This window comes from Salarias fasciatus, chromosome 1 (genome assembly GCF_902148845.1).
Source record: "Salarias fasciatus chromosome 1, fSalaFa1.1, whole genome shotgun sequence".
Classification (NCBI taxonomy): Eukaryota; Metazoa; Chordata; class Actinopteri; order Blenniiformes; family Blenniidae; genus Salarias; species Salarias fasciatus.
The window spans coordinates 36,991,675-37,005,898 of NC_043745.1; the positions used below are offsets into that span (position 1 = coordinate 36,991,675).

A 14,224-nucleotide genomic window follows, 5' to 3' on the forward strand; every position below is an offset into this window, starting at 1 on the left:
ACAGACGTAGCCCTGGACCTTCTTGGTGTAGAACTTGTTGAGCTGCGTCTCCTGGCCGTTGCGTCTCCACAGACACAGCACCTTGGTCTTGGGGCAGTAAGTCATGTTGATGAGCTTCTCGTACCACCAGCGCTCGTACACCGTACCGATGTTGCTGCGCAGGACGATGCAGTCGTCGCAAACCTGAGACGACCGGGACAAAGACCAGATGGTAAATACGTGTTCGCTCTGACGTGTGCGTAGAGGCCGCTCTCCCTCGTTACCTCCATGAAGAAGATGTCTCCCGTGGTGTCGGTCCCAGCGTGAACTACAAACGTTTGCTTCTTGATGTGTCGGCTACCGCTGGGCCGGATGGACAGCTCCCGGCCGCTCTGCGAACAAACGCCAGGTTATTAGCGAGACGCCGGCCGACGGCTGTCTTAACAGAGTTTCAAAAGGATCTCCAGATCATCACCATGTGAGCCAGTTTGTCCAGAATCTCATTGATCTCTTGGCTGTACGTGAGGCCGATGTGGGACTTTCCCATCAGGCGCCTCACTTTCTTCCTGATGTCATTTTTGTTCACCTGCACAAAAAATACAAAAATACATTTTATTTCTAACAGCTTCTATGATCCATAAAACGAGGGGGAGTTGTAGCCGTTACACAGTTTGGAACAAAACAAAATAAACTGATGGATTAAATTTTACTGAATGATTAGCACTCGGTTTTTATTCGGACTTCTTCAAGAAGGGAAAACAGCGTCACGCCCCCCAAGAGGAACCTGCCCTCCAGTCCAGGTTCATTGAAGTGATTAGCGTCCGTACTTTCATCATTAGCATGTATGCTATCATGTTGTGCAGCAGGGTGGCCAGCAGTCGGTCTTCGTCGTCCTCCAGACGCTTGCGGTCGTGATCGCCAAGTGACAAGTATCTGCATCCACAGAGAGCAAAGAAGACAAAAAAAAAAAAAAAAAGTATGAATAGTTATGAAGTGAGAACTCAGAACGACCCAGGAGGTTAATTAAACGTGAGAGCAGAGTGAAGACTGAGCAGCACCTTTCGATCATCTCCTGAGGCCCCTGGTCCATGCCCATGCCCTCCCGCTCCAGCATCACGGCGTCCAGGAAGGCGTCTTCCCAGAACTGGACCTGGTCCCACAGCGTGGAGCGCTCCTTACCTGGAGACAGGGAGACAGACCTGGAGCTCCACAAAGGTCCAGCTACACCGAGACGTTTCAGCTCCGGAGCCACAAACAGGCCAGTTTCATCTGAATCGGTCAAGCAGTGCCATAAAAACCTTATAAAACACAGAGAAATGTCCAAAAAACCTCCCTGTTTTTATCATTCCTCTGTCTACAAAATGTACATTTGTCCTGATGTCCTGAGAAAGCATCGGTATCATTCTGTCTTTTTAAAATACTCAACTTTTTAATAATAATAATAACAATAATAATAATAATAACAATAACAATAATAATAATAATAATGGTAATAATGATAAGAAGAAGAAGAAGAAGAAGAAGAGAATGAGTTTTTTTCTTTTTTTGTAATGTCACACTGAAATTGTTTATACAATTTCTATAATCACAACTTTGTGCCCCGTCTACATGACAACGTTTTGAAGTGAAAACAGAAAACGTTATTTGTGTTTTTGCCGTCTGTTTAGACGACAACGGTGCCCGGAGGCGCTGAAAACGCACCTTTTAGAAATCACTTTGTGTTTTTGAAAACATAACCTTTCTGAAACGCTGCAACTACCGACAGCACCCACTAGTGGTTCACCATGCTAACCACATCGCTTTTAGCATTTCTGCCTTTTCTGAACATGGCTTCAAAACGCTGCAAGTAAACGAGGCCTGAGTATGAACTTAGTTCTGAGTCTGACTCGAACTAAATATTACAAAAAGTCATAAAACTTAAAATTAGTAAGACATAACCTCAGGAATGGGGGAAAAAAATACATTTAATTGGATGTAAGTGACTTCTTTTTTCCAACTCTCATCACACTGAAGCTAATCATTGGAAATTTTTCCGAAAATCTTATTTACTGGCTTCTCGCTCGATTGAGTGTGCTCAGGTTATAATTGCTTTTCCAACGGCACTTGAAGGTAACACACACTCGTCCAATATGTAAAACCCATCAACTTCTTCTTCACATTTAGGGCGACGTGAGGGCGTGTTAGTGAAAAACATTTAAGAGAGCAGAAATTGAAAAATACTAAAAGTTAATGGAAATCACACACACACACACACACAAACACACACACAGTCTGAACCCAACAATAAGGTAAAATGTGACCTGATTCTGCAGGAGCGTTAATATTTCCCACCAGTTTCTGTGAAGAACTCGCATCACATCAAAGATGAAACACAGAGCCAAGTGGATGCACACCCCCCCCCCACACACACACACACATACATACGCACAAACACAGACAAATACACACAGAGGAAAAAAAAGGCAAAGGCAGGAGATCAGCCCTACTTAGAGAAAAGGTTTCCATGGCAGCATCCTCTAGTTGATCCCAAACGGAGCTCTTATCGCGGCCTGGAAGGATTTCCCGAGAGCAGCAGCAGGGGGGAGGAGAAGCAGCGAGAGCAGGAGGGGGTTAGGCCCACAGGTGAGTCGGTTTAATGGAAAATAAATAAAGAAAAAAAGAAAAAAAAAAAATCCAGAGCAGAGCGAGTCGAGACTCATGCCAAAGGAACAAAAACCACGGCGCATGCTCAGGTATCACAAAATTTAACTAACTTACTGCAATGGAAAGTTTCAAATAAAATACATTTTTAACTTTAATCTGTTCCTACATGTTAAATACTGAAGAGCAGCTCTGAATATGCTGAGTCATTTTAATGTTTTCTGTTTATTTTGTCACCAACTCTCATCATGACTCAGAAAAAATAAGGAACTTTGTGAAAAAAGGATATCCAGACCGTTGAAAAAGATTTTTTTTTTTTAACTCACTGTAATATGAAAATCATGAGGAAGTCAGATACTGAGGTTAAAGCTCTATGAGGAAGGGTGTCACCGTGCGACACTTCAAAAACCCCCGATTTCGACATAAACATTTAACCCTTCACTGATTGCTCTTTAACACGATCGTCACATGTCTGACTTCTGCTTTCCTTTCTTAAAAATAACGAGAGGAGTGAAAGTTCGCTCAAAGCAAAGGTGACACACACTAGGTTTAAGACGGCTGTTAGCTTGTTAGACAGGCGACATTTATGTTAGTAAAGCAAAACAGATCAAACTACAGAGACAGAGGAAGGCATTCCATAGAAAGCCGAACAGAAATTTGTTTTTTTGAAGTGGAGAGCGGATCATACCCAGCAGGCCTTCGCAGAGATAGATCCTCATGCTGATGTCCTCCATGGGCTGAGCAGGCGGGCCCTTCGCCATGGCGGGAACGTGATCTTTAACGCCTGGCTTCAGAGTGTGCGTCTTCCCCTGAGGAAAAGAGATGGTTAGCTCGGGCAGAACGCACAGAGAACTCAAAGTATACGTGATGAAAACAGGAAATAACAGCCACGAATCATTTAATCATTCCGGAGACGGGACCCTCTCCGTTCACAGCGACAGAACAGAACCGGTGCGATCAGAGAGGTTCACGCAGAGCGGCTCCTCCAGTGGTTTAAATGTCAGAAGCTCATTCTAATCTCAACACAAAGCTACTTTTAATGAAACCTTCTGGTGCAAAATACAGTGAAAGCTTAAAAAAAACTACTTCATTATGCATTATGGTTTGTTATTTTACCAACTCCCCCTGACAGCGTGGCTTTGAGGCTGGTCCTGATAGCCATGAGGGAGCTAGCTCACATGTTAACATTACTGATATCTCGGCTTGTTCTCAGCGTTTTGTCCATTTCTCTTAAGAAATGAAATGAACAGAAATCAGTTTTCTTTTTCTGTGCATCTCTTACCAGCTAGACCTCCCATTACAATAAGGTCGCAAATTATTTCTTCCATAAAAGCTGACGTTACAGCAAAAACAAGAACATTTGTGGACAATGCTGTTGACTTTTTTATGATCATACATTTGTTTATGAATTCATCTCGATGTCAAGTCAAGCATTTATGGGTATTCATGAACCTTTCTGAGTGCATTTATTCTGTCTGATGGAGATATAAAACTGAAATAACTGCGCTTGAATCAAAGTCTCCATCGATACATAAGACTGGATGGACTGTGGATTCAGACATCTCAGTCTTTTATTGTGACACTACAAGGTCACACATATCCAAAATGAATCCATACTGATGCTGCATCCGTGTCTGTCGACCAGGCTTTCTGATGCTCCCGCAGTATTAAAGCCGTAAACACAGCGCTGTGGAAAGCTCTTCCTCTGCGCTGTTTTTATAACGGGAGGTTTAAGTGCTCTCAGCCGTTACCCGCTCTTTAAGCCCTCACACAACAAAAACTCTGAATTAGAGAGAAAACTTCAGAAACCTTTTCGCAGGAAGCTCAGCCTTCACTCATCTTGTTTATATGACTGTTAACTTTCAAACACTGGGAGTAAACAGGCATATTCAGAAAAAAAAACCTAACAAAGAAAGAGTGGCATCTACCGTTTGACTTACAAACACTGAGCTGGTGGCCGGGTTGGTTTCGATCTCGCTGTCAGACAGAGTCCCTCTGGACTGAGTCAAATGAGGAGCGGTTCTCCCGCCCAGGCCGTCGCCCGCCGTGCTGCTCAGATCGCTGTCGGCTCCCAGAGTCTCTCCAGAGCTGTTGCTGATCTACAATTCAAAAATCCAGACGTAAGAAAAACATGCTGGAGTTTTACCTGCAGAGAATTCGGGGAATTTTTTTTGCTTTGCAGCACACAGGATGTCACATTATGCCTTAAAAATCTTTCAGTCTCCAATTGAATTCATACAGTTATGTGTTCTAATTCTAACCCAAAACTTAATGGAGACACCCACAAAAACGTGGAAATTAAAAAGTTCTGGGACTGCACCGATTTAAGTTGGGAATTTTATTTTCTGGAGGGAAAAAAAAAACACAAGAAAGCAAATCTGGTGAGTAAAGGAGATGGAAGTGAAGGTCGGGTTGAACAAAGGAAAATCTTTCACTGTCGTCACGATGGACTGAAACAGAGATCAAGACTGTATGTTCAAGTGTCACATTTAGAGGATATGTGAGATTCATCATGAACACATGAATTTCCATAATGTACTAACACAATCATCACTTCTTTCACCTTGATTCACCTGGTTTGGTTACTTATGAGCTTTTTGAAAAACTCTTCTATTTTCACACAAGCAGCTGCAAAGCCTGGCTACCATGTCTGCCAGACTGTCTAAATGTACAGATACAATGTTGGCCCACTAGATGTCACTGTATGACAACAGAACGCTGCCACAGCAGAGCCAGAAAGCCTTCACCATTACTGTGTTTAACTGACAAAGCAAGAAAAATATAAAGCTATGCAGCAGAATTTTAAGTAGAAATGACAAAATGTGCATCAGTAAACAGAAAAAACAGAAAGAGTTTAGATTGAGTGAGAAACTTGTGCTGGACTGAAGAAAAGCAGAGAAACTGTTGATGAGATGAAGAAAGCCAAGAATTATGGCCTAAAATCTCAAGGAAGAAATTCACAGAAGGTTCTGAAACAGCAGCTGATCAAAAGAGCAGCTCTAACCGAACGTGGAAAATAAACATGTTTCAACCACCACTGCTGCTTTTGTCTTCATGACACGTTTTTGACTGACGCCTGGAGAACAAGATACTCTGAAGGTGAAGGCTTCAAAACTTAAATCAGATAATAGATTGACTTTCTTTGTTTGGTGCAATCCAAGAACATTGCTGTTAGAACTAAAACTTCAAACTTAGTCATTTCTACATAACCTTAAAGACCGTGTTTCTTAACGTCCTTTTTTAAATTCATCATATTTTCAGAACAGAAAGCAGGGCCGTGAATCTCCTGCCGCTCCGGTGAACTGGCTGTTCGGAGGGAAGAGAATCAGGCGGCGTGGCGTCCGAGCTGGCCGTGCCCTACCACTGTGCTGGCCTCCGAGTCCTGGCTGGTGCTCCTCGTCAGGATCGGCGGCTCTGAACTCGTTACCGACTCGCTGTCGCTCTTCTGCAGAAACCCAAACAGAGAGGATTCTGGGACACATTTCAGAGCTGTGTGCTGCTCTGCATGAAACCAAAGCAAACTCAAGACAGAGCCAAAGGTCCTGTAAAGTTACCCGTCGAACCCTCAGAGGTTTACAACAAGAACAAACCTGAGATCCAGACGTGACACTGAGGCCGCTGTCGGCACTGATCTGTGACTTCTTCTCCTCTGCGTCGGCCACCTGGGGGCGCTGCTGCTTGGCTCCTTCAGACCCTGCAGGGCACACGGGACTGTGAGCGCGTTTCCCTGATTTCTGCTTCGCCATCGTCTTACCTGTTTACGCAGAGGAGCCTGGGTCAAAGCGACACTCACACTACGCCCGCCTGGAGGCCGAAGCCTCCACTCAACACTGGAAACCAGGCTGGCGCTCAGCGAAGCGTACGGTCAGGGCAACATATTTTCATTTACAAAGAAAATAGAATAACTGGACCAGGGCTCTACATACTGAAATGATACCTATGCATCTTCTGTATGGATTAAAATAATCAATGATTTAAAAAAAAAAAAAACGTTATCTGCTTATGACCTAAGAAAATTCCTACACATTGTGCCTGAAAGTATGTCTCTCTGACGATCAATGCACAACAATAAAACAACAGATTTCTTTTCAAGTCTCACTGGACGCATTCTTCAGCTTTTCTCTGTATTTTGTGGGCAGAAGAGAAGCGCTGCTGCTCTGACGTCTGCTGTGACTACAGCAGAATCGCACAAATCGGCCTCTTGGGGATTATATCACACTTCAGAAAGTACAGCAGAAGTATCAGTCAATACATGGCTGGAAAAACAAGCAGAAGCTGATTTTCATGTAGTTATAAAACACCTCTGGATGAACAGGCGGAAGAGGATTTTAGGTCATTCAATGTTTCTGACGGAGTCGCTGTCAGAGCAGACCGTCGCTAAACTGTACATAAAACATTTCTTAGATATTACATCATAAATGATCTGAAATAGATAATTGAAGTTGGATTTTATAAAAACAAACCTTGTTGGTCCAGTAAAACAAGAAAGAGAGCTATTACACCTGAAATGAAAAGTGCAAAAAATGTTTCACACATTCTACAGTTTTTGAAACCTCCTTTTGAAGATTTAAACTGTGGCACATGCAGAGTTTCTTTAGAAAGTGCGCATTATAGCTCTCACTGTGGCACTGCGACAGCACTACAATTACAATTTTGTTGTATTCTATGATTGGATTTAAATTTATTATTATTATTTCACTCCAGACATATTGAAGTTGATCAAGATTTATTTAAAGTTAGTTTATTATTGACTGTTAAGAGAGATTATTTTAAGAATCTTTGGTTATGTTGTTTCATTTTCTATCCATACAGTATCATTAAAAGATACAGCGGCTGGGGGCCAAAATTCCTCTTTTTTTTCTTTTGGAAATCAAAATATGTTCACCCGTAGCTAAAAAGTTCCAACAACAGTGTCTATGATCCATGAAAACTTACAGAGAAACAGTTCTGATTACAGATACAAGTTTGAAAGACCAGACAGAGAGAAGACACAGGGGCAGGCAGAAGAGTGCAGTAAAACTGGGGGGAGAGTTAGAAATTAAAAGCAAAAAATTGCAAGGGTGCGACATTATTTGTCAATCAAGGCTGCAAAATGTGGCCTCAGGGTTTGACCAGAGAGGACAGACAGACACAGGCAGTTAGGCATGCAGACGGACTGATGGACGGTAACAGGAGACGCTGTCGACTTCAAGTGAGGCTGGTTGTTCAGGAACCTTCTGGACTGGGCTCATCTGATGCGACTTCTGACCTTTGCAAACCGCTCTATTTCACTTATTTATTTTTTAAATGGGGCCTCTAATGTACCGACAACTGCAATACAGTATTCAAAGCAAGCAAGTTGAAACAGAAACAACAAAATAAGGGGGTTAAAAAGAGGCATCAAGATGCATGGTTTGCAAGAGGAGGGGGGGAAAAGTAACACTGGGAAATAAACTCGCATGAGCTTTAAGCCAGTGACTGTAACATGAAATAACTCTCTGTGTGTGTATGTGTGTGTGTGTGTGTGTGTACAGGTTTTTCTATGCTTGTGGGGACCAAATGTCCCCACAAGGATAGGAAAACCTGGCACGATGTGAATCGTGGGGACATTTCTTGGGTCCCCATGAGGGGAAACAGTGTTTTCTTGACCATGTTGTTGTTACGGAAAAAAGTAAAAGTGCAAAAACATTTCTTTAGGGCTACGCCTTGTTTTGGTGTGGGTTAGGGTGAGGATAAGGGTCAGGGTTAGGAGTTAGACATGAATGGGAGTCAATGGAAGGTCCCCACAAGGATAGAAATACAAACGTGTGTGTGTGTGTGTGTGTGTGTGTGTGTGTGTGTGTGTGTGTGTGTGTGTGTGTGTGTGTGTGTGTGTGTGCCAGATAAACACATCAATAAACAAGTGTGCTCTCATTAAACATAAACATCACGTTTAAATCTATGAAAAAAAACTACACTTTCTAATCAGTTTCGTGATCCTATTTCTTATACAGTAGTGGCAGCATAACATTAAAAAAATAAAAAAACACTGGCATGTGTTATTCTCCCATTCACAAAAAACTTGGGACACTGCGTTAAATGTAAATAAAAACAGAGTATAAAGATTGTCAGAGCTCATAAATCCACATTTTATCCCCATGAGAACATTAACAACACATCAGATGTTCAATCCGAGACAATTCTACACTTCAGTGAAGTTTTTTTAGCCCATCTGGAATTCAACGGGAGCGACAGATCTCAAAAAAGTTGGGACAGGGGCAACAAAAAGGTTGGAGAAGTAGCGTGAATGAAAAAAATACAAGGAGAGAAAATTTAACTGGTAAGAGGGAACTTTAAAAATGGGATATGTTCTTTATCGGAAGCCATATGTGGGTCGATGAGGCTTGCAAATCATTGCAATCTGATTTATTAAAACATTTAACACAGAGTCCCAACTTTTTTGGAATTTTGGTCGTACATCAAAGGGGGAATTATAAAAATGTCATACTCTGAACATTACCAGTAGAAACAGATCTTTCAATCTGTGTATTCAAGCACTCATTTCTATTGATCAGGTATGAAAACAGGTGAGGTTCAAAGGTAGGAAGAGAAGAAAGGGGCTGAAAAAAGATCATCGGCTCAACACCCCGATCATTTTTCCGTTGTTCTTTTTTTTTTTTTAAATTTTCTTTGGTGTGTGAAAAGTCTCTTACTCTGTGGTTTTTCCAAAGCTTTTTGCTTATCCTGGTGCTTGCTCCACAATTCTACCCAAGATGCATTGCAAGCAAGGAGAGAAAGACAGAGAGAGAGTCAGAGAGCTGGTTGAAAAGGCATGTATGGTGGATGAGCATTGAAACTGAAACTAAAACAAAGTAAGCACTGAGGATCCGTCATCGCTGAGGGGAGGGGGGTGTTTTGTAATGTTTGCATGTAGCTGAGGGTGAATCTCAGAAGAAATTGGACAAACAGAAAGAGGGCTTCATAATTACGACGCATTTACTGTGAGGTATCAGCTACGAAGGGAACATTACAAGACACCCGGAGCTCCCGGCTCGAGGTCCCGGAGAGCCACACAGTGACTTCCTGGTTTTCACCCATCGCTTCTGCGTGGCTCTCCGGGGCGGAGGTGCGAGAGAGCAAGAGAGAGAGAGAGAGACAGAGAGAGAGTGAGAGTGAGTGAGGGGGGGGGGGGGGGGGGGGGGGGGGGGGGGGGGGAGGGCAGAGATGGCTGGTCTGGAAAAGAGCGTGGGATGAGGGTTGAGATGCCGACTAGCCAGCTGGTGAAATGGAGCAGTTGCAGAAGCTCGGGATGCAGAAAGTCTCACGGCATTCTGTAGAATTGAAGGTGCAACTTCTAAGAAGAAGAGGAGGAAGAAGAAGAAGAAGAGAAGGGGTGCAGGTGGGAGAGGTGCCGGGGTGGCTGGACCGACCCAGTCCCCCGTATACAGACCCAGAATCAATCTCAGAAAGCTAAGTGCCAAACAGATTCCTTGAGGCTTTTTTTTTTTTTTTTTTTTTTTTTTTGCTGTTCAAGTCGATAAGTTCTTTATCAACCAATGGAGCACATTTCTGAGGCGAGATCTACTGGTCCTCCTGGGACTGTTTACCGGGGAGTGATGCTTCCACCCTCCATGCTGAGAGCAAACGGGAGCCGCCGTTATCTACAGCGCGCCTTGCAGAAACCTGCAGTAAAGGCACAGGCCAGCGCCGATTGGACTATCAATGCGTTTTACCTCTGGTTTCCCCTCGTCCACTACTGCAGATTTACATTGTTTGGAGGACCAAAAAAAAACAAACAAACAAACAAAACAAACAAACACATGCAATTCAAGGCGCTAACAGGCTGACAACAGAGGTCCGGAGAGGGGGGGCAAACAGGGAGAGAGAGACGAACACACGCAGGCCAGGCTGGGAAACAGGGGAATATTCCACACAGCTTTCACTGCTGGAAGCTGGAATCCTGAGTTTTGGGTTTTGGTCGGTAATCCCAGACAGAGGAAGACGTTTTCAAGAAATAACTGTCACATCATCACTCGCATTTCCAGTGTCAGTGTGTGGAATATTACTGCCCCAGTAGGAATCAGCCTGGGACAAGTGAGGAGGAGGAGGAGGTGGTGGGTGGGTGGGTGGGTGGGAGGGGGGGCTGGTTTCAGGGTTGATGAGCTTTAGGGGAGGGGAGGGGGGGGGGCAGGGTTTTACATTGCACATGCAACCGGGCTGGAGTGGTGTACACACCAATCGAGGCAATAAAGTTCTCCTCGTTCAGACTCCGGGTATCATAATGGCGGGCTCCTTTGCCCGTTGTGTGATGTGGCAGCTGCAGGTGGGGAATATTCAGAAGCCCCTGAGGCCGGGCGGTCTCCAAACGACCAGAAGGACTCTCTTTACTCCCCGGGCTGCCAGCACTGTCTGTGGGGCTTCGCTTGCGCTTTTCTGGGTCTACCAAGTTTTCAAAATCAGGCGGCCAAAGACAGAAATCATTAACAATACAGGAAGGAAAGAAATAGATAAACAATACGGCCTGGAACTGGGAGTCAGTTATAAAGTAGCATTTCCAGGCAGCTTTTAAACAGACAGCGTCCCAACATGCAGCATTAAGCTAAACACAATGCAAAGACATGGACAAGTGTTAGTAGCACAGGCCCATTGATGTTAAGCTGCTCTGCACAGAAAGTCTTAAATGAGCTGACAAAATTCTAAAAAATTCTTTAGAAGAAATGTCAAATAAATCACGAAAAATGTGCATTCCACTGGTGCATTCAGGGGAGGACCCATACCTTTGGTTTGATAGTGTGTGCGTGCGATCTCCAGCAAGCTGAAGACGCTGGCCATGCCTCCGAGGCCGGCGTTGGTGTACGAGTGCTCCAGGCTGGAAACCGTGCACTTCAAGATGTCCAGCATGCCTTTGTACACCTTTCTGCTCACCTCCTGCAACAGCAGCCACATGGATCGTGATCCAAAAATCTAAAGGCCACGTTCACAAGTGTTTGTGCGTTTTGGGAAAAGCTCCACCAGCAGCCTCTCACCACGTCTCGTATGATCTCCTGCCGGGCGTCCTCCTCCGACTGGACGGCTCGGTTCAGTTTGCTCAGCACGAACACGCGCAGCTGCTCGTTCTCCAACAGGCGGCGCACTTTCTTCATGTTGAGCCAGCCGACGCCCTGGCCGTCCAGCACGCTCTGCACCACCTCCTTCAAGAACTGCTGGTTCTCACTGGATCAACACAGAGCAGGGTGTCAGCTGCAGCCCGGCACAAACACCAAGGTCCCCAAAGCAGCAACAACAACAGAATACCACCTTATTTCATCCAAATTAAAAAAAAAACAAACAAAAAAAACAAGCATTTAACATTGTGCAATTAAGTTTGAGCTCATTTTGAAGTTGACGTCAGCAAAAACTGTTTCAAGTGAGACTCGTTTTCGGAGAGAAAAGTTGTGGAATTCTCGTCTCAAGCAGAGTTTCAGCTCGGTGGTGGTTTCCATGTTTTTTCATTGCATGACGCAACAAATTGTCTCCATTTGTGAAAAGCTTTTACTAATTTAAAATAAAATAAATATAGATGAATGATAAAATGTCTCAGTTTCAAGATTGGATATGTTCTTTATGTTACTCTTTGGGGTGAATATGGATTTATAGATTTTCCACAACATTGTGTTTGCTTTTCACTTAGCACACTGTCCCTACTTTATTTATTTCATGATGACATTTTATTTCAAATTAACTGAACATTTAGATCTGGGGAAGATAGAGTCCCAATGCTTCGATTTGCTTCAGAGCAAAGTGGTATAAATTTATTATGACAACATTTGTTGAACAAGTTGAAGGAAATGTGAACAACGTCTCGTGGTGCAGAAATACCACACTGTGCAGCCTTTGCCTTCAGGTTTTTACAAATTCTCTTCCACAGTGTGAAGTGAAACAGCGTTCACTGAGGTAATCAGCTCAGTTCTCAGTGGTGTCAGGTTCAATTCAGGCCCCATATACACGTTTCAAATAAAAGCGCAAATTTTCTATGTTTTCATTTCAGGAAAGGTCACGGGTTCATCGACAATCGAATGGAAAGGTGAGGAAGTTGGATCGCTACTCTGGGTAACTCAATTCAGAGTAGGGACTGGGAGTCAGGAAAGCATTGTTGTTGTTGCCCATCTACACACACATATGCAGAACAACTCTTGACTCTGTTTTGTCCAAGTGGACCCCCAAAACACAGGGTGTTGTCCGTGTGCTTTACAGGTTCAACAACCTTTTCTAAACACAAACATGATCTCCGAGAGGTGAAAACTTCAAATTAAACGTGGTACCTGGTGTTGTTGACGCGGCCCTGAGGAGAGGGAGACTCTCTCTTCACTGTTGGACTGTGTTTGATCACCGACGACTTCTGATCTACGAGTGCTCGAGGTGCACGAGTGCCTGGAGGGGAAAAAACCGAAAGAATGAAAGTTTGTGGACAACAGCGAGTGATAAAACTAAAAAAAACAATAAACTGTTGAGTGTGAGCATACTACAGAGGAAGGCTCTCAGCAGAGGTGGACTGGACTCACGAAGCCACCAGGAACTGAGAACCAGGACGGGAAACCACTTCAAGCTACTACTGTTTCTTTTTTTTTTTTTTTTTTTTGTTAATCTACAACATCAAATAGAAAACAAAGCAGTTTACACCACTTTGAGGAGAGGACAGACTCTTTTGGAATCTGGTGAAGGTTATCTACTGCTGAACAGACAAATTACAGAAGCTGCTGCTGCAGTCTATAATTACAGCAAAGAGACGTGAAGGACAATTCAAACACACACACACACACACACGCACGCAGGAGTCCAAATGGTGCTCTTGGTGATGGCGACACAGCACAGAGACGTGAGAGGTCAGATGAAGGACATCAGGCACATTTGTGACGACATGCATGAGAGAAACTGAAGAGACAAGCGGATGGAAGGGAGCCGGTCACTCGTGAACCGCTGGCTTGTGTTGCTTCAATCCCTGTTTTAAAAACCCTCATTAGGAGTTTCTAAACATTTATTCCCTTTGTTTCATGGCGGATTCATGTGAGACGTGACCCAGACTGCCAGAGTTCAAAGCACTGCATTAGCAAATGAAGCTGGTCATTAGTGGGTCCGTTTGTTAATAAAGCTCTTCAATTAACCTCACACTCCAGCGCACACGTCTATTCATCACAATATCGTTAAGGCATCTTAACACTGAATGAATTTGCCTACGTTTTTTTTTTTAAAACTGTTTTAATCAGGTTTTCGTGATTCAAACTGTGATTTATACGACACACATTGCATTAAGGTTTTCGGTGTATTGTCCACTAGCAATTACAGCTTAGTTCAAATAAATACGATGAATTAATGCAGAGAAAAAAAAACTTCTTTTTATTGAACTATTAACTCTAAATACAAAACCTGAAGAAAGCCTATGGTAATAGAGGCTGCAGACCATAACATGCACAGAGCAAGCATTCATTTCAACACAGAAACCAGCCTGCAAAACATTATGACAACCTTGTACACATGATGAAATATTATTATTATATCCTTTATTTAACCAGGTTAAAAGCTTCATTTAGATATAATATTTGTTTTTGGTAGCCATGATTACATTTTCAAAGTTTTTATTGATTCTACTTCAGTAATGTAAGTTTTACTT

General features: G+C 43.3%; 1 protein-coding gene across 6 annotated transcripts in view; it reads right to left on the reverse strand.

The window, feature by feature from the left end:
• madd (MAP-kinase activating death domain) overlaps positions 1-14,224 on the reverse strand; it is a 65,558-nt gene that overhangs the window by 10,409 nt on the left and 40,925 nt on the right. For 3 of the 6 annotated variants that reach the window (XM_030098748.1, XM_030098764.1, XM_030098755.1), the window contains 15 exons: positions 12,879-12,987; positions 11,604-11,790; positions 11,355-11,505; positions 10,813-11,016; positions 9,291-9,341; positions 6,210-6,313; positions 5,981-6,064; positions 4,560-4,718; positions 3,308-3,428; positions 2,466-2,528; positions 1,038-1,158; positions 807-912; positions 455-565; positions 264-371; positions 19-183 (listed from right to left, as the gene is read on the reverse strand). In XM_030098748.1, the coding sequence (XP_029954608.1) occupies positions 19-183; positions 264-371; positions 455-565; positions 807-912; positions 1,038-1,158; positions 2,466-2,528; positions 3,308-3,428; positions 4,560-4,718; positions 5,981-6,064; positions 6,210-6,313; positions 9,291-9,341; positions 10,813-11,016; positions 11,355-11,505; positions 11,604-11,790; positions 12,879-12,987 (1,844 nt within the window). The remainder of the gene's footprint in view (positions 1-18; positions 184-263; positions 372-454; positions 566-806; positions 913-1,037; positions 1,159-2,465; positions 2,529-3,307; positions 3,429-4,559; positions 4,719-5,980; positions 6,065-6,209; positions 6,314-9,290; positions 9,342-10,812; positions 11,017-11,354; positions 11,506-11,603; positions 11,791-12,878; positions 12,988-14,224) is intronic. The other 3 variants (XM_030098772.1, XM_030098786.1, XM_030098778.1) reach the window with 2 other exon arrangements.